Source organism: Heterodontus francisci, chromosome 2, assembly GCF_036365525.1.
Source record: "Heterodontus francisci isolate sHetFra1 chromosome 2, sHetFra1.hap1, whole genome shotgun sequence".
NCBI classification, from domain to species: domain Eukaryota; kingdom Metazoa; phylum Chordata; class Chondrichthyes; order Heterodontiformes; family Heterodontidae; genus Heterodontus; species Heterodontus francisci.
In genome coordinates, this window is record NC_090372.1 from 26093237 (window position 1) to 26120230 (window position 26994).

Below are 26994 nucleotides of genomic sequence, written 5' to 3' on the forward strand. Positions count from 1 at the left end.
CCATTTTCGGGTCGCGGAAATGGTTGCCTGAGTAGCGAGCCTTCCAGTTGCTCTTGCCAAAGCAAACTAATTAAGAATCCACCTCCAGTCTTCCCAAACAATTGGGGAGGGCAGGCGAGATGACATGGCCATTTTATCAGAGGAAGGATTTCTAATTAAAGGGACCGTAGCATGTTTCAGAGAAGCTCACCAGGAATTGGATTTTTCAGGCTGCAACACCCACAGGAATGGTGGGGAGACCTGGAAAGACTGGCCCCCGCATCTCCCACTCTGACCTGAAGGTCCACCTAAGGAGCTGCAGCAAGGTGAGCTCTCCTAAGGGCAGGACGCAGAGGGCACCTGCTTCAACCAAGCAGACAAGGCTGGAAGTGGCTGAGGAAGTGAGCAGCAGCAGTGTGACCCCTCTAACTGGGAGACAATGGACCAGGAGGATCAAGGACCTCAGTAGGACATGACAGGTGATTGGTGTGACACTGTCAGATGCCAAGCCCCACACTCTGACTTGCACAGCATTCTCCTGCACATCACAAATCAAGAGGGTTCCAAAGTCCACCCCCTTGTCCTCGCCATGGAACCTGGGCAATGAGTAAGAAAGGGTCAATCAAAACAGGGGGAAATACGGTGGAACTCTTTATGTCATGGGCTGCGTCGGTTACGGTGAAGGCCTGAAGGAATCCTAGAATTACTCAGCAGACGGGGCTCTGGCAAACAAGTCCTCAACAGTAGAACAGCAGGAGGAAGGAAAGCCATCTGAAATATCTCAACGGTTGTTCTGGCAGATGAAGGCTGCAGCAGAATGAAACCCCCCAATCATCTTGGTTTCCTTGCCATTGGATCAAGATGTCATTCTGTCAAGATACGTGTGGAAGCTGGTGTGCAACGGTTTCTCCATGTTAAAAGATGTCACGCACAGATGTCTTCCTTTCCGAGTACATCCTCCAAGCCCTTTGGTGACCAGCAAATGGCGACAGGAGCAGGGTTGTGTTGTCTGGAAACTTCTAGTCATGATCTGGCACAGAGGCAGCAGTTACAAGATGGCTGTCCAGCACTTGGATGAGGCAACGGTGCCTTTCAGCAGCTGTAACTGTGACTGTTTCTCACCCCTTATTGGGGAGGGTGCTAGAAATGGTGTCCTAAACATAGTCTGCCTCACCTCTCCCGACCGAATAGCCACATTCAGAGGGATCACCTTCTGCAGTAGAAACACACAAAATATGCAAGTAGTAAAGTTTGGGACCTGGAACATCAGGACCCTCATGGACACACCCGTCAGTGAACACCCAGAGTGTTGCACTGCATTTTTATCGCCCGAGAACTCTGGCAATATGATATTGACACCCCTGCTGTGAGTGAGACCCAGCGAGCTGGAGATGGGCAGCTCAAGGAACATCAAGGCAGCTATACTTTCTTCTGGAAGGGAAAATCAGAAGAACGACGCAGAATTCACGGAGTTGGATTTGCCATCAAGAATGAACTTGTCAACTACCTTCATCAGAGCGCCTCATGACTCTTTGTATCAAATTGGCAAGGAACCAAAATGCCACCGCGATCAGTGCACATGCCCCAATTCTAGACACCAGTGATGAAACCAAGGAAGATTTCTATGCCAAATTTGACCAAGCTCTTAGTGGGGTTCTGAAGAAGGACAGGTTTATTCTTCTCAGAGACTTCAATGCCAGAGTTGGAAGAGATTCTCTGGAATGGAACCATTGGCAGGGAAGGAATTGGAAATGCCAACTCCAATGGCATTCATCTCCTTACTAAATGTGCAGAACATGGGCTTATCATCACCAATATCCTGTTCCGCCAGAAGAACAAATAAAAAACGTCATGGCAACACCCACAGTCCAAACACTGGCACCTGATCGATTACATCATCGCCTGTGCCCAGAATTGCGAAGATGTTTGCACCACCAGAGCAAGGAGAGGAGCTGTTACTGCTGGACCAGTCACTGACTTATTCATTCAATCATGTCCATCAAACTGGCTCCCAAACGACGGATGCAAGAGAAGCAATGTCCACGAAAGATCAACGTAGAAGCTCTGAAGGAGCCAATCAAAAGAGTTCGATTCCAACAATGCCTTAGGGAAAAACTTTGAAACATCAATCAAAAGCAGAAGAAGAGTGTCCACAGCACTTTTTTTTAAATTCATTCATGGGATGTGGGAGTCACTGGCTATGCCAGCATTTATTGCCCATCCCTAATTGCCCTTGAAAAGGTTTTGGTGAGCTGCCTTCTTGAACCGCTGCCGTCCATGTGAGGTAGGTACACCCACAGTGCTGTTAGGAAGGGAGTTCCAGGATTTTGACCCGGCGACAGTGAAGGAACGGCGATATAATTCCAAGTCAGGATGGTGTGTGACTTGGACGGGAACTTGCAGGTGGTGATGTTCCCATGCATCTGCTGCTCTTGTCCTTCGAGGTGGTAGAGGTCGTGGGTTTGGAAGGTGCTGTTTCAGGAGCCTTGGTGCGTTGCTGCAGTGCATCTTGTAGATGGTACACACTGCTTCCACTGTGCGTCGGTGGTGGAGGGAGTGAATGTTTGTGGATGGTGTGCCAATCAAGCGGGCTGCTTTGTCCTGGATGGTGTCGAGCTTCTTGAGTGTTGTTGGAGCTGCACCCATCCAGGCAAGTGGAGAGTATTCAATCACACTCCTGACTTGTGCCTTGTAGATGGTGGACAGGCTTTGGGGAGTCAGGAAGTGAGTTACTCGCCACAGGATTCCTAGCTTCTGACCTGCTCTTGTAGCCACGGTATTTATATGGCTGCTCCAGTTCAGTTTCTGGTCAATGGTAGCCCCTAGGATGTTGATTGTGATGTCCTTAAGTGCAATATCATCAATACCTGTAAAGATACACTTGGATTTTCTGTCAGGAAACATCAGGACTGGTTCAATGAAAATGATCAGGATATCAAAAAACTGATTGATCGCAAGCACAAGACATTCTGTGCCTGGCACAATGACCCAAAGTCAAAGCAAAAGAAATTGGCTTACCAACAAGCAAAGGCAGAGGTACAATGAGCACCTACGACATGAAGAACAGGTGGTGGGCAGTCAAGGCAAAGGAAATTCATTATCTTGCTGACATGAATGATATCTGTGGCTTCTTCACTGCCACAAAGACCATTTATGGCCCAAGTACTCAAGGACCAGCTCCTTTGAGGTCTGAGGATTGGAGAGATCTGATCAATAAAAAGGGAAGCTGTCAATGCCCATGAAAGGGACCATTTTGAAGATCTTTTCAATTGTTGATGAGAATGTTTACAAGTCCATCCCACAAAATCCAGTTAGATATGAATTTGGAACTCCACTAGCGCCTATGGAGATGATGAAAGCCATCACACACATGAAGAACAACAAAGCAGCAGGAGGTGATGGAATCCCTGCTGAAATTTCTAAGCATGGAGGAGAGGAACTAACATTAAAGCTCCACCCCCTCATCGTACAGGTCTGGAATGAAGAGGATGTCCCGAAAGATCTCAAGGATGCTATGATTGTGACAATCTTCAAGAATGGGGACAAATCCAACTGTGGAAATTATATAGGCATGTCCCTGTTCTCCATTGCAGGAAAGATCATAACAAGAATCCTTCTGAACCAACTCATTACATTTGCTGAAGAGCTACTCCCCGAATCTCAATGTGGGTTTCGGCCATCAAGAGGCACTTCTGATATGATTTTCACAGCTCGCCAACTACAAGCAAAATATCGCGCACAACTTCAACCTCTCTACATAGCATTTTTTGACTTGACAAAGTCCTTCAACTCTGAATTGTGAGGCACACTGGAAGATTCTGTTGAACGATGGATGTCCTCCAAAATTCGCCACCATCTTCCGCCTGCATCATGATGAGATGCGAGTGGTGATCCTTAGCAACGGATCCATTACAGACCCCTTTGAGGTTAAGACAGGAGTTAATCAAGGCTGTGCCATTGCCCCAACTCTTTTTTCGATCTTCACAGTGGTCATGCTCCATCTGACTAGAGACAAGCTCCCTGCTGGAATGCAGCTTACTTATTCAATGTATGGTAAACTATTTAACCTCAGACAACTCCGATCAAAAATTAAGACCACCTCAACTTCAGTCATTGAGCTCCAATACGCTGAGGACGCTGCAGTAAATGCTGTGTCGGAAACGGATCTTCAGAGAATCGTTGATGTATTTTACTGAGGCATATGAGAAGATGGGACTTACACTCAACATTCAGAAGACCAAAGTCCTCCATCAGCAAACTCCAAATATATACACCCCAGCCCCATTGATTAGGATTCATGATGAGTGCCTGAAAATTGTGGAAGAGTTCCAGTATCTTGGAAGTTATCTTTCACAGAAGGTTGACGAAATCCAGCATCGCCTGAAATCTGCCAGTGCAGTCTTTGGCCGCCTGAAGAAGTGAGTGTTTGAAGATTGCAACATCAAAACTGGAACCAAGCTCATGGTCTACCATGCGGTCGTGATCCCTACCTTACAGTGCGGGGTTGAAACATGGACAATGTATCAGAGGCAGCTCAAGGCACTGCCTGCGGAAAATCCTAGCTATCAAGTGGGAGGACAGGCACATCAACATCAGTGTCCTCTCACAAGCAGGCACCACAGCATCAAGGCTATGATTATTCACCATCAGCTTCGTTGCATTGGTCATATAGTTCGGATGTCAGATACCAGGCTCCCAAAGCAGGTCTTCTTCTCCCAGCTCAGTCAGGGCAGATGCACCAGAGGAGGACAAAAGAAGTGCTTCAATGATGTGTTGAAAGCCAACATGAAGAAATGCAACATTGACATCAACTCCTGGGAGACCATCGCCGTGGACCGAACAAGATGGAGGCAGAGTCTGTGGGAAGGATCCCAGCATTTTAAAATCCAATGATGACAAAATAAAGAGGAAAAGTGAGAGCAGCGAAAAGAACAAGCCACGACCCAAACTAATAATACACAACCAGACATCCCACATGACAATAAATGCCCTACTGCCATAAAGTCTGCAGATCCCAAATTGGCCTCATCAGCCATCTTTAGATTCACGAAGACAATCATCCTTGCCTGCGATGGATAGCCAATAATAATAATCCAAACCAAGCTACCTTGAAGCTCAACTCATTTCTCTCTGCAGGTATCCCATACGACCATCTGAGTAGCCAACCCTCACAATGACCCTCAGCCTACTGCCCTCTGGCATCCATGCCTTATGGTCACTATACACAAGTGTTGTCCTTCACTCCTCTGAACACAAGTCATTCCTAACACTCACACCTCACTACTTTCTTTCCTTACAGGCGAAGAGATAACACAACTTGGCAAGTGTCAGAGATGCGGGGTTGTGGATTGCAGAAGTGGTGGACCTCCAGTGACAGGCACCTTGTCAGCAATTGGCAATGCATGCCCACCTGGTCAACTGGGAAGGTGGTCTTGCTCCATGAGGATGAAGCTGACAGCAGTGACCTGCCTCAAGAGTCTCATGAGGTGCTTGCCCATGTTGGGATAGCTGGTCCTCTGCATGTAGGCCCTCTATTGGGGGTCTCCCCTCATTCCACCTGCATCTCAGTGGCCATCTCCTCTGCTTTGTACAGGGGCATATGGCTATGGAGAAAGCAGCTGGTACTGCTGCTGGTGTTCCAGCTGCAGCTGGAGTATGTTGCAGTGGAAAGCTCCCTGCCCTAGACTGTCAGCAGAGGGGGACAGTGTAGCTGCATTAGCTGCTCTGTGCCACTCTGAAGGCTGGCAGCAGGGAAGTTGAGCTGAGAGTGAAAGTGTTGGTCAGGTGAAGTGCCTTCCAGGCAGCTGGCACTCACCAAGCAATGATAGCACTCTGTGATAGGAGTGCTTTGTAAAGCAGTGTCTCAGCCTGGCCAATTCTGCAGCCCTTCAGTGAAACTGATCAAAGCCTCCACAGCTTGTTGGTTTCCCTGAGCCATTCCATCCCGCTGTGCTATCGCCATCTCCTAACAGCTGGGTTGGAGACACAGCATGAGACTGTTCCCCTGTTCGGAAAGAGGGATTACACTGGGAAAATCCCTTTCAATTGCCTCCTTAATGACCTCAATTTCCTTCCCACCTCAGCCGCAGGGGTTCCTGACTTCACCACCAACCTGCCCTGGGAAACGCAGCTGGAGGTAGAACACAGCAGCTAACCAGCCCAACACATTTTTTTGAATTTTCCTGCCCCCCACCCACCTCCGAGGGCCTGGGAAAATTTCATCCAGTGATTCTGATCTTTGCTGAATGGCTAGAATAGCATGAGGTGCTTTATAGTTTTCTGGTACTGTCCAATGAGAAAAATTGTAATTTCCACCTTCATTTTTTCAATAACTAACATGTATTTATTTTTTAAAAGTTGTTTTAATACTTTACACATGATCCTGACTCTTTACAAATATTCAAGTGCCCTAGTTATTAAATGTTCAATTTATTCACGATCTCCATTATTTCCATCAACTTCAATGCATTCATCATCCTTCCTATTGCCAAAATGGAAAATTGATATTTCTGCAACACAAAAAAATCCATTTAAGCTTCTCTATGCATTTTTTCTCTTCACTATTTCACTCTGTAATTGATAAAAGGCCTCAATTGTTCCTTGATACATTGTCCATTTAAAATTATTTAGATACGTTTTGATTTCTTTTATTGCCCACTGCAATTTTAATCCAATTTTCTCTTCACATCTTATTTTCTCTTTACTTTTACTTTTAGATATTTTTCCAATCTTCGCCATCCACATTTTCTCACATATTTTGTCCCCTTTATTTAAATGTTTGGGTCTAGATATTTTATTAGTGAGAATACAGTGAAAATGCATATGCTTCTCATTTTGTTAAGGTATGGCTTCATGTTTTCTAGTGTGAGGAACGTTCCATGGTGCTCAAATGCAATAGTTCAAGTTAATGTGCACTTGTATTTCAAATGAAAGTTACCAAAATTCAGCCATTCTTTTTTAATTTTTCGTGTGTGGTTTCAAACTTTCATTCAGAAAATAAAAAAGCCACAAATATTCTAGTAACATGCTAAGAATAATGCTTTTGGTAAGACATGGTAAAGAATATTAAATAATTGTCTTGACCTCTGGTGTGTTGATGAATTTAAGTCATTTTTCCTCCTCTTCTCTTCTGGTGTACAGTTTCACTGGTGTCAGCAGCCCTCAGAGTGGATGTTGGCAATATGCCATGGAAGCACAAGAGGGGAGTTTAATCCTGCTATCAATCAACATTGATCAAATCAGAAGCACAGTATTTTGGCTGATCTTTTACCTCCATAACTTAAGAATGCTGATGTCATCTGGTCATTTGCAGCACCTAACTGCTGCCTGATGAAGTAATGCAGCACAGAAAGGAGTTGAACTTCCTCATCTGTACAGCTCACGAACCACAAGTTCTTCTTGAAGAGGGCTTCTTGAAACAATATGTAGATAGTCCAACTAGGGATGGGGCCATTCTGGACCTGGTATTGGGGAATGAGCCCGGCCAGGTGGTCGAAGTTTCAGTAGGGGAGCATTTCGGGAACAGTGACCATAATTCCATAAGTTTTAAGGTACTTGTGGATAAGGATAAGAGTAGTCCTCGGGTGAAGGTGCTAAATTGGGGGAAGGCTAATTATAACAATATTAGGCACAGAGGGTGGTGAGTGCCTGGAACTTGCTGCCGGGGGAGGTGGTGGAAGCAGGTACGATAGCGCCATTTAAGAGGCATCTTGACAAATACATGAATAGGATGGGAATAGAGGGGTACGGTCCCCGGAAGTGCAGAAGGTTTTAGTTTCGGCAGGCATCAAGATCGGCTCAGGCTTGGAGGTCCGAATGGCCTGTTCCTGTGCTGTACTGTTCTTTGTTCTTTGTTCACAACACGTTGGTATACATTTCAAAGTTTAAAACATATGTTTTTAACAGATCCAGTGGGGGTGATTTTCAACTGCCTGTTCATCACCTGAAGAATGGGCAGCCAGCAATCACTGGGGGCCCTCGACCACTCCATTAACGCCCAGGGCCTTCCCGGTGCAATTTTCAGATGGTCTATAAATGAGTGAGCTACTCTGTTGTGTGATTGCCTTTAAGAGTGATGTCCCTTTAAGGTCTTAGTATGCTAATGAGCCAAGTACCAGAACACAGTCAAGTGACGTGGAGCCAGACTCTCTCTCTGTAATTGTAACATCACGAGGAAAGACCTGTAAATAAATAGCTCTGTACTGTATATAGTTGTCAACTGTTCATAAACCTGTTTGAGATCTTCAATCAACTGAATGCCACTCATCTTATTCATGTTGCATCAGACAACATAATAAGCTTCTCATTACAACTCAACTGTCTGAAATAGGCAAGAGGTTGTCTAAGTATGTAAACCGCGGTAGAGGCCTGCTTTAGGTCGGGAAAAAGAACCCGACCCGAACCTGACCGAACCACAGCGGGCCCGAGCCCGACCCAACCTGAACCCGCCACTAGTTGGCCCGACCCGAGCCCGACCCAACCATCCCTTTACTTACGTTCCTGATATTGAATCTGCAAGAAGCTGCAGCGCATGCGTGAGATGTCATAGTGATGTCACTCACTCACTGCGCAGACTCAGTCTCGTCCCGGACTTCCAGCTCAGGTAAGTTTTTTTATTTTTAATACTTACCAGCAGAGCACTTACCGTGTGTGTCTGGCCCCGACCCGACTCGACCTGGACTTGGCCCGACCCGATCCGAGCCCGAAGGCCGGCCCCGGAAGATAGGCCCAAGCCAAACCGAACCCGACACATGTCGTCGGTCCTGTCGGGTTCGGGTCGGGTAGCAGGCCTCTAAACCGCGGTGTTTTGCTGGTTGCAGGATCTGGAGTGAAATTTTCAGGAACCAATGGGTGTTCATGTGCAATACATACTCCTTAAAGGGACCACCAGAGATCACACAAAAATTGCCCAGGAAACTTTTAATTCCTTTTAGTGAGTTCAGGAGGAGCAGGAGGGTCAACATGGGAGCTAACTGATATTTCGCCCTCCACAATAAGCAAGCTGCAGCAGGGTGCCCATAGCTTTCCAGTGGCATATCAATGAGGTCAGGGCAGTGACATGGCTCAGGCTTTACAACGATGCTAACAGGCAGGTAGCGCAGCAACTCTTACGAGTTTGCACCTGTTCCTAGCGGAAGTCAAAGTACACCTCCAGTGGCTCCAATAAAACTTGGGTAAATAAAATAGCGTGATGGAATTCTCTCCACTTGCCTGCATGGGTGCAGCCCCAACAACACTCAAGAAGCTCGACACCATCCAAGACAAAGCAACCCACTTAATTGGCAGTCCATCCACCACCTTCAACATTCACTCCCTTTACCACCGATGCACAGTGGCAGCAGTGTGTACCATCTACAAGATGCACTACAGCAATTCATCAAGGCTCTTTCAACATGCGACCTCTACCACCTAGAAGGACAAGGGCAGCTGATGCATGGGAACACCACCTTGGAGTTCCCCTCCAAGCCACACACCATCCTGACTTTGAACTAAATCGCTGTTCCTTTACTGTTGCTGGGTCAAAATCCTGGAACTCCCTTCCTAACAGCACTGTTGGTGTACCTACACCCTAAGGACTGCAGCAGTTCAAGATGGCAGCTCACCACCACCTTCTCAAGGGCAATTAGGGATGAGTAATAAATGCTGTACGAGTCAACAATGCTCACATCCCATGAATGAATAAAAAAAAAGTCTTTACCTTTTTCTCTGAGACTTTTGCTTGTTTCTTTAAGCCTCTCTTTGGTGTCAGCAAAGCCATCTGTAAATATAAGTATCACCTGCAAAGAAAACACATTGAAATATATTTGTTGTGAGTTACTCTTCAAGTAACACATTTAGTCAATAGGAAACAGATTATTGGCCTATGGCTGAGAATTAACAAGCAGTTGGTGGCCCTGCCCACTGGCTGGAAAACCGGAGGTGAGTCTACCTCTGCCAGCTTTGGAAGCCATGGCGCTATTTTGTATGGTTCAGCCAATTAATTGCCAGAGGTTGTGGCTTCTTCCCCTCTGAGGCAGGATGTCCCGCCTACAAGAGTTGCTGGCCAATCAGAGGGCTGGCAGCTCTTCAGTCCCAGCAGTACCACCAGGAGCAGTGGCCACTGCTGGGATTGCAGCAGGCCCCGGACCCAGCCAGCGATGGAGGCCAGAGAATAAAAAAAGTGGGGTCAGGGATCATGGGGCCAATCAGCCAGGCCCCAGCGAGGGGGAGGGTGGTTGATCGCAAGGGTAGGGGGGGGGGGGGGGGTGTGGTCTTTCAGCAGCGGTAGCCCATGCTGCTGGGGGGCCCCTCTGTGGAACAGAGTGCCTCATCAGGAGGGAACAACCCCCACCAGTTCTTACTGGGTGGCCTCCCCAAACGGCAAAGTGCCCATTCACTGTTGGTAAAATACCAGCGATAGCAGAAAGGGGCTCTTAAGTGGCCATTAATCGGACACTTATGGGTCCCAATTGGCCTAAGGGCGGGCAAGCCACCTGCTATCTCCCCTCTGCTGGTAAAATACCAGTGGAGGTGGGTAGGCAACAGGCACGGAAACCCCCACCCTCCCACCTGATTTTATACCCCCCCCCCACCCGCTTGCCTCCCAACCGATTCCTGGGGAGGCATAAAATTCCAGCCAAATGTTGCCATGACAGGCAGGTATTGTCTGCTAATTTCCAAATGTGTAATTGAAGGCTGAATCTAATTGGTCTCACTTGTTGGATGGTAAAATGGTAGGGCTAATTTTAACTCGGTCCAGAGGGTGAGAAACGGGGCAGTAGCCGCCCTAAAATAGGAATGCTGCACTTATCACCCTGTTTCTCCTCCAAAGCATCACTATGTTATCCAGGGCCTATAAAAAGGTAGCCCAGGTGCTTGCCTGAACCGGGTAGGAGCCTCATTAAATTGTGCAAATTGGAACCCTAGAAAATGCAATAAAATCCGACTGCAATATTGAGGTGCAAAGGTGCAGAGCTGCACCGTGCCATGTGCTGCCCATTTGTAGAAGGCTGTGAGTGTCTAAAATAGGGGTCCTCAAATGACTCTTCCCCACCTCCAGTAACCCCCCCTCTCCCCCCACAGACTCTTTCTGTTGCACAGCTCGGTGTGGAAATCGACTGATTTGCTGGTGGCCCAGACTAATGAAGTCCAGCCATCTGCCCGTTCTCTGACCATAGTTAAATTCAGCCCTAGTGTGTTGTAACTAGGAAAGTACAGTTGAGCTAGTTTGTGCCCCCATCCTTTCTTTGTCCCTCTCAACTGCTTACTTATCACCCACCTGACGTTCCCTTCTCCCACTCACTTTTGACTTTATTTTAACCTGTGTCCAGCCTCAAGTAGGAGTGGAAAACCTAAATGCAGTTACATGTAGTTCACATGTCCTGCGCCTTTATCAAAGTATCTTCAAATCATATTTCATTAAATCCTGTAAAGTTTCATGGGAGGTTTCGTGAGAGATTCATTGTAGAAGAATCCTTACCTTTGCCTTTGAAGTTGTTTCTCCAAATTTGTTCCCGAGTGACTCCAGATTCTCAACATTTAAATCAATTTTGGCTGCTGTTTGGATTGCTGTGAGATTATTAATTATTTCTTGACTATAGTTTTCGAATTTTGTTTCAAAGATAACCTGACCAGCTTCGCTTTGTATGTAAAATGCCACTCTGATCATTGGCCTGGAACCAGGGAGGCAACTAATATCACTCATAGATGTGATTTTCTGCACAATTTCCTCTAGTTTTAATAGTAATTTTTGTTGACCAGTCAATATGTTCTGTGATCCAAACCATCCCGGGAGATCAAATCCCACAGCAATGTCTACGACGCAGTCTGCAAATCACATAACATGAAAGCAATCAGAAACTGCATTACTAACTTTCATTTCACAGGTTAATCATTTAAGGACAAATGTAGACTTTTAGAAATAGACTACTATAATATGTATAGGATAGCGAGTTATTGCACAATTCAATATGACATATAAAGCTGTACATCAAAAAATCAAACCCTAGGACAGGCTCAGCAAACTTAATATGAAGAACAGCCTTTTAAAAAAAAAATTCAGTCAAAAACACAAGGGGCTGAAATTTATACTCCCAACTCCAAAATCGGTGGCAGGCAAAGAGCGGGCGGCACATTGTGGAGCCGCTGCGATATTAAACACAGCGGCTCATTTAAATAGCTGGGGCAAACTGCACCCCCCGCCCCTCCTCCCAGTGATGTGGAGGGAGCGGGCCGTCTGTCTCCAGCAATGGCGTAAGCTGCCTGTGCGCAGGTGCTGACGCCATTCTTAAAGGGCTTCAAGCCCTACCAACCCATTTAAATATTTAAAGCAACATTTATTAAAAAAAATTAAATACATTTATTCTGTCCCTCTCCCCAATATCAATGAAATTAATTATTTACCCTCTCCCCCCTCAAAACACTTACCTTGTCCACCTGACCCTCCCCCCCAAAGTACATAAACTTTAAACTGTAACCCTTCCCACCATCCCCTACAGCAATGATATTACTTTGACCCCGCTCCCCGTCCCCGCACTGAGAAACTTACCTCCTCCCCCCTCACTACCAGTGTTCCACCTCGGTTCACCGAACAGGGATTGCTGGCCAGCAGCATGAATATCGCACCAGGACAGACAGCGGAAACGTAAAGGTAATTAATTTAAATTAATTTCAATATGTTAATGGCGGTGGCAATATCGGGTCGGGTCCTCACGGCGTTGGGGTGCATGGTGACCCTCTCCCGGAAGCATTTTCCGGCCACCCCCCCCTCCCCCCCACCACAACCCCTGACGTCGGGGGTGAGTCTGTAAAATTCAGCCTAATATCTTAAGAGCTGTAATGCTGTTACTCAAATGCCAATAATAATGGAATAAAAAAGAGAATCATTTCAACCTTTTAAAGGTTTTTATTAAAAAGTTGTACATTGAATGATACTTTCTCACCAGTACAATGTTAATAAAAGTAAAAAAAAGATGAAACAAGGCATTTAATTACCATCAAAATGGGTTTGATCGATAAAGTCGAGAGCTGCACTTAATGGGTACTTAATGAGACGCATGTAGCTCTGAAGCCACAGATTGCAGACCCTTGTCCTAGGACATCCTAAGCTGTTTGAAAATATTCATCCTGCCTTTAACATTCATCAGCAGCACCAGCATTACTCATTAAATGTATAAAAAAATTACAAATCTCTAAATGATATAGATAATAATGGACACATGCCTGTGTGCTACAAGATAGGGATCAGGTATCGTAACTTACCTCTTGTTTGGACTAATACTTTGTAAATCAGTGATGCCTATCTGGTATCTTTTAGAGATACAGGTAGTCCAACAGGACTTTCTAACACAAGATAAATTAATTAAAGGAAAGTTTCAACTACTGTCTGCCCATTTCTAACCTGAAAAACAGGTGACCACCAGTTCAAAATCTGGTAGTGACCTTGTGCACTTATTTTCCTGTCTGAACCAACTAGCAGGCAAGTCTTTGCAATGGGCAGAAGCAAAATAGTGCAGATGCTGGAAATCTGAAATAAAAACAGAAAATGCCGGAAACACTCAGCAGCTCTGGCAGTAACTGTGGATAGAGAAACAGATGGCTGAATTTTACCAGTCCCCCAATGGCTGGAGGCCCCAGAAAATACCTCCAGGAGAGGCCTGCCATGGGCCTCGATGCTGGGAAGGCCCCGTCCCATTTTACTGGCGGCGGTGAGGCCTCTTGGTGGGCCCCCCACGCCGTCAGCAACAGTACCTTCATCAAACTATTTAAATCTTTTTATATTACTGAATTAATACTTAGCTCATCGCGACGGCCGCCCAGCTGCGATATTCTGGTTGGTTGCTGGAACACCCGCCACTTCAGCTCTCCATTCGGACATCAGAGGGGGAAGACTGGTTGGGATGGGGGAGCAGGTAGGTTTTCATGCCGGGATGGGGGAAGCGGGGAAAACCATTGCGATTGGTGCAGGGGATGGTGGGAAGGCATTGAAAGTTAAAGTGAAGAAGGTTTGGGGTGGGGTGGGGATGGTCGGGATCACAAGTTTAGGGGGGGGAGAGAGCATTAATAAAGTATGTTGTCATTGAGGGTGGGAGAGGGGATTGAAATTTTTAATAAACTTTTCCATTTGATTTTTCATGTCAGGTAACTTTAAATATTTAAATTTAAATGAAGGGCTGGAAGCCCTTTAAAAATGGTGCCGCTGCCTGCGCAGTGGCGCCAGACGCAATTACCGGGGATGGAATGCCTGCCCCCTCTACATCATCAGGGATGGGCGGTCCAGCCCAAACATGTAAATGAGGCTCCGCGCTAAATATCACGGCGGCTCCGCGGGGCAAATGCCAGCATGCGTCCTGCCCCTTTTGTAACTCGCTGCATAGATCGGCTGGAAAATCTCCGGCCAGAGGTAATGTTTCAGTTCGATGACCTTTTGCCAGAGCTGTAAAAGTTAGAGATGTGCCAGGTTTTAAGCAAATACAGAGGCAGGAAAGGGGGAGCAGGCGAGGAAAGAACAAAAGGGAAGGTCTGGATAACATTTTGGATCTTTCAAAAGTCCTCAATGGAACTCAGTCCAGCTCTTGATTGGCAAGAAGTCTATTCAATTTTATATAGGAGGAACATCCCAGATACAACACTTTGACGGCCGGGTGAGGGCTGGGGCTGGGGTACGGGAAAGTACAGGATCTGCTAAAGGTTCACCCTCTGCTCCCGCATAATGGCAGGACTGAAAAAATAGCAGAATCTCAAATAAACCTGTTACTATCATTTTTTTATACCTCCCAATCTGGATCTGGATCAAGATTCCGTTTTATCCTGGAGCAGTATTTCAGGCCAGTAGTCTTTAACATGTCCACAGTCCCCAGTTCAACAAGTTACTTGAATTTCTTTAATCAACTGCTAGGATGCCTTAAACTACTAATTGCAATAAGATAAAGCATGTTTCATCTCAGATGGGAGCAGTCAGTGGTTGCAATTATATATATTATATCTATGCAATGATATCTATAATATATATAATGATCACATAGTTAATGACGGTTGGTCAAAGACTTAACTGCATGCTGCTGAAGCATAATGATTGTTATATAGATGCTTTGACATGCTGCAAGGATTGTCAATGGGGGTCCAACGGAGAGTAGAAGCGGGGTCTCCCCCATCCCCCCACTCCCCATCCCCCGGCCTTCCAGTCCATCGCAGGAACCCTCAGCACTAGAATAAAATCCGGCCCATTGTTTTTGTACTAGAAGGCTCAAGCAGCATAACAGCTACTCAGATCGACAGCATGAACAAATTTATGATAAATCTAGCCAAGCATTCTGAAGTTGAAACAGCTGGTGTTTGATTTGGAGCAATACTGTATGATGACAATTCACAAATCAAATTCCATCTTGATGAATTCACAAGAAAAACTAAGATTTGAAATGCAATTGTTGGAATGAAATTGAAAGGCGGAGATACAGAGAGTAAGAGTCCTTCATCATACTAAATTAACTTCTGGATCCAGAAAGAAGTAGTTGAACACTATGTGGTGTGCCACAGTTCCTAATAGTCATTATTGTCAGAGTGAGAAACCAGAGATAAAAACAACCTACCAGCTGAAGCTAAAACTATTGAAGATGATGATATTGATATTTTGGTCATTAGCGTAGCTGGTGCAAAGGGGGGATTAACTACTCCATATTGGAGGGTTGAATGACAATTGGTTTTAAATTCAGAACTTTTGATGATTTTATTAGAGTTCTTTGAGGATGTAACAATTAGGGTAGATAAGGCGGAGACCAGTAGATGTAGTATACTTGGATTTCCAAAAGGCATTTGTTAAGGTGCACACAAAAGGTTAATATGCAAGATATGGGCTCATGGAGTTGGGGGTAATATATTAGCACGGATGGATGATTGGTTAACGGACAGGAAGCAGAGAGTAGGGATAAACAGGGCATTTTCAAGTTGGCAGGCTATAACTAGTGGCATGCTGCAAGGATCAGTGCTTGGGCCTCAGCTATATAAAATCTTCATTAATGACTTAGATGAAGAGATCAAGAGTAATGTATCTAAGTTTGCTGATGATTCAGAGTGCGGTGGGAATGAAAGCTGTAAGTGTAATGTAGTGCAGTGGTGACTTCACCTTTAAGAAACTGTACCCTGAAGATATCAGGCCACTGCAACTGATAACATCATCAGACATATATAAGGTGGAGACACCATGTTAAGAGACAGACTCAGTACATAGTTTTACAGAGGGTAGATGCACACCATCAAGGAAAAGACCTCTATCTGAAATCATGCAATCTAGATAAGTAAGACAATAAATAGTGTTTGTGTTGAATCTGAAGATAAAGCCTGTAGTTAAGATTTAAAGAAGACATAAGAACATAACACACCACTACAGTGAGGAGGACACAATGAGGCTGCAAAGGGATATAGACAGATTAAGTGAGTGGGCAACAAGGCGGCAGATGTAGTATAATGTGGGGAAGTGTGAGTTTATTCACTGTGGTAGTAAGAATAGAAAAACAGAATAATTTTTAAAAGGCGTGAAACTTCTAAATGTTGTTCAGAGATACTTGGGTGTACTTTTACAAGGAACACAGAAAGTAAGCATGCAGGTACAGCAAGCAATTAGGAAGACAAATAGCATGTTGGCCTTTATTTCACGGTGATTGGAGTACAAGAATAAGGAAGTCTTGCTTCAATTGTGCAGCGCTTTGGTGAGACCATACCTAGAGTACTGTGCGCAGTTTTGGTCTCAAGATCTAAGGGAGGCAGTAGAGTGAAGATTCACTAAATTAATTCCTGGGATGAGAGGTTGTCCTGTGATGAGAGGCTGAGTAAATTGGGCCTATATTCTCTGGAGTTTAGAAGAATGAGAAGTGATCTCATTGAAATATATAAGATTCTGAAGGGGCTTGACAGGGGTCGACATTGAGAGGTTGTTTCTCACTGGCTGGGGAACTTAGAACATGGGGTCACAGTCTCAGGATAAGGGGGTGATCTTTTAGAACTGAGGATTGTGAATTTTGCAATTATCTACCCCGGAGGAATGTAGATGCTCCATCATTGAGTATATTCAAGGCTGAGATAGACAGATTGTTGGTTTCTTAGGGAATCAAGGGATATGGGGAGCAGATGGAAAAGTGGAGCTGAGATAGAAGATTGGCCATGATCATATTGAATGGTAGAGCAGACTCGAGGGACAGAATGGTCTACTCCTGCTTCTATTTCTTATGTTCTTATGTCTCAGCTTCCATTGTAGCACAAGAAGAATCCCCCAATGCTGCATTAGAAGTTCAAACTTCTGTCAAGCAAGGTTAGCTTGCAGCCCATGCAAGCTCAGACCGCTGCCATCACGGCTGTGGATTATAAGGCGGACTCTTCCCGGTCCCGTGGAGACAGGATCGCAGGTGAGACCAGGAGCAAACTTGGAGATTAGGGCGTCAGGTTGGCGGGCCAACACTTTCCTGCCTGCAGGCAATCTGGCCAAAGGCGGGTGAACAGCAGCAGTGGCAATCCACCTGGCAGTGGCAGGTAACCAATAATGAGCAATGAAGAACTTATGAGGGAGACAGGGATTATCCCAGAGCTGGAGCAGCCTCCCATTGAGTGCTGAACCCAACAGCTCCATGGAGGTGGCCTCCTGGTGGCAAGTCGGGTGGCCATCGGAACCAGAGGTTCCATGACCCAATGACAAGGCTGCGAGTATGAAAAAAACACACCCGCAGCCCCAACGATTCCTCTGGAGAGATTTCCTCTCTGATACAATGTGCTTATCGCCTCTGTTCCTCTTCATTATATCAATATTACAACTCTTCTGAGGGCGCCTTCATTTAGAGGCATCCTTGTGCTCTTCTTTCTGCCTGAGCTCCCCTCTCCCAGCGGGACTGCCAACCTTCAAAAGCTGCAGGTACTTTTTTGGATGGCGGACATGGAGGCAACCAATTAGGAGGCAGCTTCCTGGAAAATCACTCCGGAATGCACATTGCTGACCTGTGTGAGGTTGGAATGTGAAATGGTTTCAATTCCTGAAAGTAAACAATTACCATAAGGGGAGGCGGTGTCGTAGTGGTATTATCACTGGACTAGTAACCCAGAGACCCAGCGTATTGATCTGGAGACATGGGTTCGAATCCCCCCACAGCAGAAGGTGGAATTTGAATTTAATTAATAAAAATTAAAAGCTAGTCTAATGATGGCCATGAAACCATTGTCGATTGTTGTAAAAACCCATCTGGTTCACTAATGTCCTTTAGGGAAGGAAATCGGCTGTCCTTACCTGGTCTGGCCTACAGTCTCCAGACCCATAGCAATGTGGTTAACTCTTACATGCCCTCTGAAATGGCCTAGCAAGCCACTCAGTTGTACCTAACTGCTACGAAGTCAATGAAAAGGAATGAAACCGGACGGACCCTCAACATCAACCGAGGCACCGGAAACGACAACGGCAAACCCAGCCTTGTCGACCCTGCAAAGTCCTCCTTACTAACATCTGGGGGCTTGTGCCAAAGTTAGGAGAGCTGTCCCACAGACTAGTCAAGCAACAGCCTGACATAGTCATACTCACGGAATCATACCTTACAGACAATGTCCCAAATACTGCAAACACTGTCCTTGGGTATGTCCTGTCCCACCGGCAGGACAGACCCAGCAGAGGTGGTGGGACAGTGGTCTACAGTAGGGAGGGAGTTGCCCTGGGAGTCCTCAACATCGATTCCAGACCCCATGAAGTCTCATGGCATCAGGCCAAACATGGGCAAGGTAACCCATCCACTGATTACCACCTCCCTCAGTTAATGAGTCAGAACTCCTCCATGTTGAACACCATTTGGAGGAAGCACTGAGGGTGGCAAGGGCACAAAATGTACACTGGGTGGGGGACCTCAATGTCCATCACCAAGAGTGGCTCGGTAGCACCCTCTACGGACTGAGCTGGCCGAGTACTAAAGGACATAGCTGCTAGACTGGGTCTGCGGCAGGTGGTGGGGGAACCAACACGAGAGAAAAACATACTTGACCTTGTGCTCACTAATCTGCCTGCCGCAGATGCTTCTGTCCATGACTGTATTGGTCGGAGTGACCACCACACAGTCCTTTTGGAGACGACGTCCCGCCTTCACATTGAGGATACTGTCCATCGTGTTGTGTGGCACTATCACCGTGCTAAATGGGATAGATTTCGAACAGATCTAGCAATGCAAAACTGGGCATCCATGAGGTGCTGTGGGCCATCAGCAGCAGCAGAATTGTACTCAACCACAATCTGTAACCTCATGGCCCGGCATATTCCCCACTCTACCATTACCATCAAGCCAGGAGACCAACCCTGGTTCAATGAAGAGTGCAGGAGGGCATGCCGGGAGCAGCACCAGGCATACCTCAAAATAAGGTCTCAACCTGGTGAAGCTACAACCCAGGACTACTTGCATGCCAAACTGCATAAGCAGTATGCAATAGACAGAGCTAAGCAATCCCATAACCAACGGATCAGATCTAAGCTCTGCAGTCCTTCCACATCCAGTCGTGAATGGTGGGGGACAATTAAACAACTAACTGGAGGAGGTGGCTCCACAAATATCCCCATCCTCAATGATGAGGGAGCCCAGTACATCAGTGCGAAAGATAAGGCAGATGCATTTGCAACAATCTTCAGCCAGAAGTGTCGAGTTGATGATCCATCTCGGCCCCCTCCTGAAGTCCCCAACATTACAGATGCCAGACTTCAGCCAATTCGATTCACTCCGCGTGATATCAAGAAACGACTGAAGGCACTGGATACTGCAAAGACTATGGGTCCTGACAATATTCCGGCAATAGTACTGAAGACCTGTGCTCCAGAACTTGCCGCGCCCCTAGCCAAGCTGTTCCAGTATAGCTACAACACTGGCATTTACCCGGCAATGTGGAAAATTGCCCAGGCATGTCCTGTACACAAAAAGCAGGACAAGTCCAACCCGGCCAATTACCGCCCCATCAGTCTACTCTCAATCATCAGTCAAGTGATAGAAGGTGTCATCAACAGTGCCATCAAGCAGCAATTGCTTAGCAATATCCTGCTCAGTGATGCTCAGTTTGGGTTCCGCGAGGGCCACTCAGCTCCTGACCTCATTACAGCCTTAGTTCAAACATGGACAAAAGAGCTGAACTCAAGAGGTGAGGTGAGAGTGACTGCCCTTGACATCAAAGCAGCATTTGACCGAGTATAGCATCAAGGAGCCCTAGCAAAACTGGAGTCAATGGGAATCAGGGGGAAAACTCTCTGCTGGTTAGAGTCATACCTAGCGCAAAGGAAGATGGTTGTGGTTGTTGGAGGTCAATCATCTGAGCTCCAGGACATCACTGCAGGAGTTCCTCAGGGTAGTGTCCTAGGCCCAACCATCTTCAGCTACTTCATCAATGACAAAGAACAAAGAACAAAGAACAGTACAGCACAGGAACAGGCCATTCGGCCCTCCAAGCCTGCGCCGATCTTGATGCCTGCCGAAACTAACACCTTCTGCACTTCCGGGGCCCATATCCCTCTATTCCCTTCCTATTCATATATTTGTCAAGATGTCTCTTAAACGTCACTATCGTATCTGCTTCCACCACCTCCCCTGGCAGCAAGTTCCAGGCATTCACCACCCTCTGTGTAAAAACCTTGCCTTGCACATCCCCTCTAAACTTTTCCCTCGCACCTTAAACCTATGTCCCCTAGTAACTGACTCTTCCACCCTGGGAAAAAGCTTCTGACTATCCACTCTGTCCATGCCGCTCATAACTTTGTAAACCTCTATCATGTCGCCCCTCCATCTCCGTCGTTCCAGTGAAAACAATCCGAGTTTTTCCAACCTCTCCTCATAGCTAATGCCCTCCAGACCAGGCAACATCCTGGTAAACCTCCTCTGTACCCTCTCCAAAGCCTCCACGTCCTTCTGGTAGTGTGGCGACCAGAATTGCACGCAATATTCTAAGTGTGGCCTAACTAAGGTTCTGTACAGCTGCAACATGACTTGCCAATTTTTATACTCTATGCCCCGACCAATGAAGGCAAGCATGCCGTATGCCTTCTTGACTACCTTATCCACTTGCGTTGCCACTTTCAGTGACCTGTGGACCTGTACGCCCAGATCTCTCTGCCTGTTAATACTCCTAAGGGTTCTGCCATTTACTGTATACCTCCCACCTGCATTAGACCTTCCAAAATGCATTACCTCACATTTGTCCGGATTAAACTCCATCTGCCATTTCTCCGCCCAAGTCTCCAACCGATCTATATCCTGCTGTATCCTCTGACAATCCTCATCCTCACCTCTGATCCCGTGTGACTTCACCTTTTGCACCAGTCTGCCATGCGGGACCTTGTCAAAGGCTTTACTAAAGTCGAAATAGACAACATTCACCGCCCTTCCCTCATCAATCATCTTCGTCACTTCCTCAAAAAACTCAAGCAAATTAGTAAGACACGACCTCCCCTTCACAAAACCATGCTGTCTCTCGCTAATAGGTTCGTTTGTTTCCAAATGGGAGTAAATCCTGTCCCAAAGAATCCTCTCTAATAGTTTCCCTACCACTGACGTAAGGCTCACCGGCCTATAATTTCCTGGATTATCCTTACCACCCTTCTTAAACAAAGGAACAACATTGGCTATTCTCCAGTCCTCTGGGACCTCACCTGCAGCCAATAAGGATGCAAAGATTTCTGTCAAGGCCCCAGCAATTTCTTCCCTTGCCTCCCTCAGTATTCTAGGGTAGATCCCATCAGGCCCTGGGGACTTATCTACCTTAATGCTTTGCAAGGCACCCAACACCTCCTTCTTTTTGATAATGAGATGACTGAGACTATCTGCACTCCCTTCCCTAGGCTCATCATCCACCAAGTCCTTCTCCTTGGTGAATACTGATGCAAAGTACTCATTTAGCACCTCACCCATTTCCTCTGGCTCCACGCATAGATTCCCAACTCTGTCCTTGAGTGGGCCAACCCTTTCCCTTGTTACCCTCTTGCTCTTTATATACGTATAAAAAGCCTTGGGATTTTCCTTAATCCTGTTTGCCAATGACTTTTCATGACCCCTTTTAGCCCTCCTAACTCCTTGCTTAAGTTCCTTCCTACTGTCTTTATATTCCTCAAGTGTTTCATCTGTTCCCAGCCTTCCAGCCCTTACAAATGCTTCCTTTTTCTTTTTGACTAGGCTCACAATATCCCGTGTTATCCAAGCTTCCCGAAACTTGCCAAACTTGTCTTTCTTCCTCACAGGAACATGCTGGTCCTGGATTCTAATCAGCTGACGTTTGAAAGACTCCCACATGTCAGATGTTGATTTACCTTCAAACAGCCGCCCCCAATCTAAATTCTTCAGTTCCTGCCTAATATTGTTCTAATTAGCCTTCCCCCAATTTAGCACCTTCACCCGAGGACTACTCTTATCCTTATCCACAAGTACCTTGAAACCTATGGAATTATGGTCACTGCTCCCGAAATGATCCCCCACTGAAACTTCGACCACCTGGCCGAGCTCATTCCCCAATATCAGGTCCAGAATGGCCCCATCCTTAGTTGGACTATCTACATACTGTTTCAAGAAGCCCTCCTGGATGCTCCTCACAAATTCTGCCCCATCCAAGCCCCTAGCACTAAGTGTGTCCCAGTCAATATTGGGGAAGTTAAAATCACCCACCACAACAACCCTGTTACCTTTACATCTTTCCAAAATCTGTCTACAGATCTGCTCCTCTACCTCCCGCTGGCTGTTGGGAGGCCTGTAGTAAACCCCCAACATTGTGACTGCACCCTTCCTATTCCTGAGCTCCACCCATATTGCCTCGCTGCATGACCTCTCTGAGGTGTCCTCCTGCAGTACAGCTGTGATATTCTCCTTAACCAGTAATGCAACTCCCCCACCCCTTTTACATCACCTTCTATCCCGCCTGAAGCTTCTAAAGCCTGGAACATTTAGCTGCCAATCCTGCCCTTCCCTCAACCAAGTCTCTGTAATAGCAACAACATCATATTTCCAAGTACTAATCCAAGCTCTAAGTTCATCTGCCTTACCTGTTAATACTTCTCGCATTGAAACAAATGCACTTCAGACCACCAGTCCCGCTGTGCTCAGCAACATCTCCCTGCCTGCTCTTCCTCTTAGTCCTACTGGCCTTATTTACTATGTCCTCCTCATTTACTTCACTAGCTGTCCGACTGCTCTGGTTCCCACCCCCCTGCCACACTAGTTTAAACCCTCCCGAGTGACGCTAGCAAACCTTGCAGCCAGGATATTAGTGCCCTTCCAGTTTAGATGCAACCCGTCCTTCTTGTACAGGTGCCATCTGTCCCTGAAGAGAGCCCAATGGTCCAGATATCTGAAACCCTCCCTTCTACACCAGCTGCTCAGCCACGTGTTTAGCTGCACTATCTTCCTATTTCTAGCCTCACTGGCACCTGGCACAGGGAGTAATCCAGAGATTACAACCCTGGAGGTCCTGTTTTTTAACTTACTACCTAACTCCCTAAACTCCCCCTGCAGGACCTCATCACTCTTCCTGCCTATGTCATTGGTACCGATGTGTACCACAACCTCTGGCTGTTCACCCTCCCCCTTCAGAATGCCCGCTGTCCGTTCATAGACATCCTTGACCCTGGCACCAGGGAGGCAACATACCTTCCTGGAGTCTCTTTCACGTCCACAGAAGCGCCTATCTGTGCCCCTGACTATAGAGTCCCCTATAACTATCGTTCTTCTGCGCTTTGTCCCTCCCTGCTGAACAACAGTGCCAGACGTGGTGCCACTGCTCTGGCTGCTGCTGTTTTCCCCTGATAGGCCATCCCCCCAACAATATCCAAAATGGTATACTTGTTAGAGAGGGGGATAGCCACAGGGGATTCCTGCACTGACTGCCTGCCCCTTCTAGCGGTCACCCATCTATCTGCCTGCACCTTGGGTGTAACCACTTCTCTCAAACTCCTGTCTATGACGCTTTCCGCCACCTGCATGCTCCTAAGTGCATCCAGTTGCCGCTCCAACCGATCCATGCGGTCTGTGAGGAGCTGCAACTGGGTACACTTCCTGCAGATGTAGTCGCCCGGAACGCTGGAAGCGTCACGGACTTCCCACATCTCACAGGTGAAGCACTTCACCCCTCTAACTGACATTTCTATCACTAATTAGTTAATTGATATAAAATAAATAAATACTTATTAAATCCTTACTAAATTATGATACACTTCACTATGTGGTCCCTAGTGCTAGATTTCTACAATAAATATTAAATGCTGTCTAAATACAGTAATCTCCTCCCTCTGGTTTAGTTACTCTACTTATTAATTAGTTAATTAGTGTTTTAATCAACTTTTATCAGTTTTATTTTCAAATTCGGTACAGATTCCCTAACAGCCAATCAGGTCACAGCTTTCCTGTGACGTCAATTTTTCAGTTTTTTTTCCACCCGAGGTAACTTACTCTGTAAACTCACCGCTCTGGAACTTCGCCCTCCGAGTCTGCTCCGAGAATCCCCGAGGTAAGTTTTTTATATAGTCACCGCTCCGGAACTCCGCCCTCCGAGTCTGCTCCGAGAATCCCCGAGGTAAGTTTTTTTATATACTCACCGCTCTGGAACTCCGCCCTCCGAGTCTGCTCCGAGAATCCCCGGGGTAAAGTTTTTTATATACTCACCGCTCCGAAACTCCGCCCTCCGAGTCTGCTCCGAGAATCCCCGAGGTAAGTTTTTTATATACTCACCGCTCCGGAACTCCGCCCTCCGAGTCTGCTTCCTTCAATCATCAGGTCAGAAGTGGGGATGTTCGCTGATGATTGCACAATGTTCAGCACCATTCGCGACACCTCAAATACTGAAGCAGTCCGTGTAGAAATGCAGCAAGACCTGGACAATATCCAGGCTTGGGCTGATAAGTGGCAAGTAACATTTGCGCCACACAAGTGCCAGGCAATGATCATCTCCAACAAGAGAGAATCTAACCATCTCCCCTTGACATTCAATGGCATTACCATTGCTGAATCCCCCACTATCAACATTCTGGGGGCTACCATTGACCAGAAACTGAACTGGAGTAGGCATATAAATACCATGGCTACAAGAGCAGGTCAGAGGCTCGGGGTGGCACAGTGGCGCAGTGGTTAGCACCGCAGCCTCACAGCTCCAGCGACCCGGGTTCAATTCTGGGTACTGCCTGTGTGGAGTTTGCAAGTTCTCCCTGTGTCTGCGTGGGTTCCTCCGGGTGCTCCGGTTTCCTCCCACATGCCAAAGACTTGCTGGCTGATAGGTTAATTGGCCATTATAAATTGCCCCTAGTATAGGTAGGTGGTAGGGAAATATAGGGACAGGTGGGGATGTGGTAGGAATATGGAATTAGTGTAGGATTAGTAAAAATGGGTGGTTGATGGTCGGCACAGACTCGGTGGGCTGAAGGGCCTGTTTCAATGCTGTATCTCTAAACTAAACTAAACTAAAATCCTGTGGCGAGTAACTCACCTTCTGACTCCCCAAAGCCTGTCCACCATCTACAAGGCGCAAGTCAGGAGTGTGATGGAATACTCTCCACTTTCCTGGATGGGTGCAGCTCCAACAACACTCCCGAAGCTTGACACCATCCAGAACAAAGCAGCTTGCTTGATTGGCATCCCAGCTACAAACATTCACTCCCTCCACCACCGCCGCACAGTGGCAGCAGTGTGTACCATCTATAAAATACACTGTAGCAACGCACCAAGGCTCCTGAGACAGCACCTTCCAAACCCATGACCTCTACCACCTCGAAGGACAAGAGTAGCAGATGCATGGGAACATCACCACCTGCAGGTTCCCGTCCAAGTCACAAACCATCCTGACTTGGAACTATATCATCGTTCCTTCACTGTCGCTGGGTCAAAATCCTGGAACTCCCTTCCTAAAAGCACTGTGGATGTACCTACCTCACATGGACAGCAGCGGTTCAAGAAGGCAGCTCACCACCACCTTCTCAAGGGCAATTAGGGATGGGCAATAAATGCTGGCATAGCCAGCGACACCCACATCCCATGAATGAAAAAAAAAATAAGATTCCACCCATAGGGCTGAATTCTACCAGCCCTCCAACATTGGGGGTCGTGGCGGGGCGGTGGTGGGGGGGGCGCAGAAAATTCTTCTGGGAGAGGCCCACCACGACTCCTGATGCCGGGCAGGACCTGCCGCATTTTACGAGCAGCGGCGAGGCCTCGGTGCAGTACCCCCCGCCATGGCTCAGTGGTGGAGCTTTCATCTCCATATTGAAATCAATGCAAATAAATTGGTCCCAACAGCTGTCCCACACTGATATTCCAGCCACCGGCCGGAACTCCCACACCTTCGGATCTCCGTGCGGACATCTTAGGAGTGACACTGGTGGGGAGGGGGTAGGAGCTAAATTCTCAGGGCGGGAAAGGGAGTGGAGAAAACTGTTTCAATTGGCTGAGGGGATGGTGGGAAGGGGTTGAAGGGTAAAGATTACGAAGTATGTGAGGTAATGCATTTTGGAAGGTCTAATGCAGGTGGGAGGTATACAGTAAATGGCAGAACCCTTCGGAGTATTGACAAGCAGAGAGATCTGGGATACAGGTCCACAGGTCACTGAAAGTGGCAACGCAGGTGGATAAGGTAGTCAAGAAGGCATACGGCATGCTTGCCTTCATCGGTCGGGGCATTGAGTATAAAAATTGGCAAGTCATGTTGCTGCTGTTCAGAACCTTCGTTCGGCCACACTTAGAATATTGCGTGCAATTCTGGTCGCCACACTACCAGAAGGATGTGGAGGCTTTGGAGAGGGTACAGAGGAGGTTTACCAGGATGTTGCCTGGTCTGGAGGGCATTAGCTATGAGGAGAGATTGGAAAAACTTGGATTGTTTTCACTGGAACGACGGAGATGGAGGGGCGACATGATAGAAGTTTACAATGTTATGAGCGGCATGGACAGAGTGGATAGTCAGAAGCTTTTTCCCAGAGTGGAAGAGTCAGTTACTAGGGGACATAGGTTTAAGGTGCGAGGGGCAAAGTTTAGAGGGGATGTGCGAGGTAAGTTTTTTACACAGAGGGCGGTGAGT

At 46.8% G+C, this 26994-nt stretch overlaps 1 protein-coding gene across 1 annotated transcript in view; it reads right to left on the reverse strand.

The window, feature by feature from the left end:
• LOC137383337 (collagen alpha-6(VI) chain-like) overlaps window positions 1-26994 on the reverse strand; it is a 160775-nt gene that overhangs the window by 117847 nt on the left and 15934 nt on the right. The window contains exons 4-5 of the mRNA XM_068056039.1: window positions 11438-11784; window positions 9677-9755 (exon numbers count right to left, since the gene is read on the reverse strand). Coding sequence (XP_067912140.1) covers window positions 9677-9755; window positions 11438-11784 — 426 coding nt within the window. The remainder of the gene's footprint in view (window positions 1-9676; window positions 9756-11437; window positions 11785-26994) is intronic.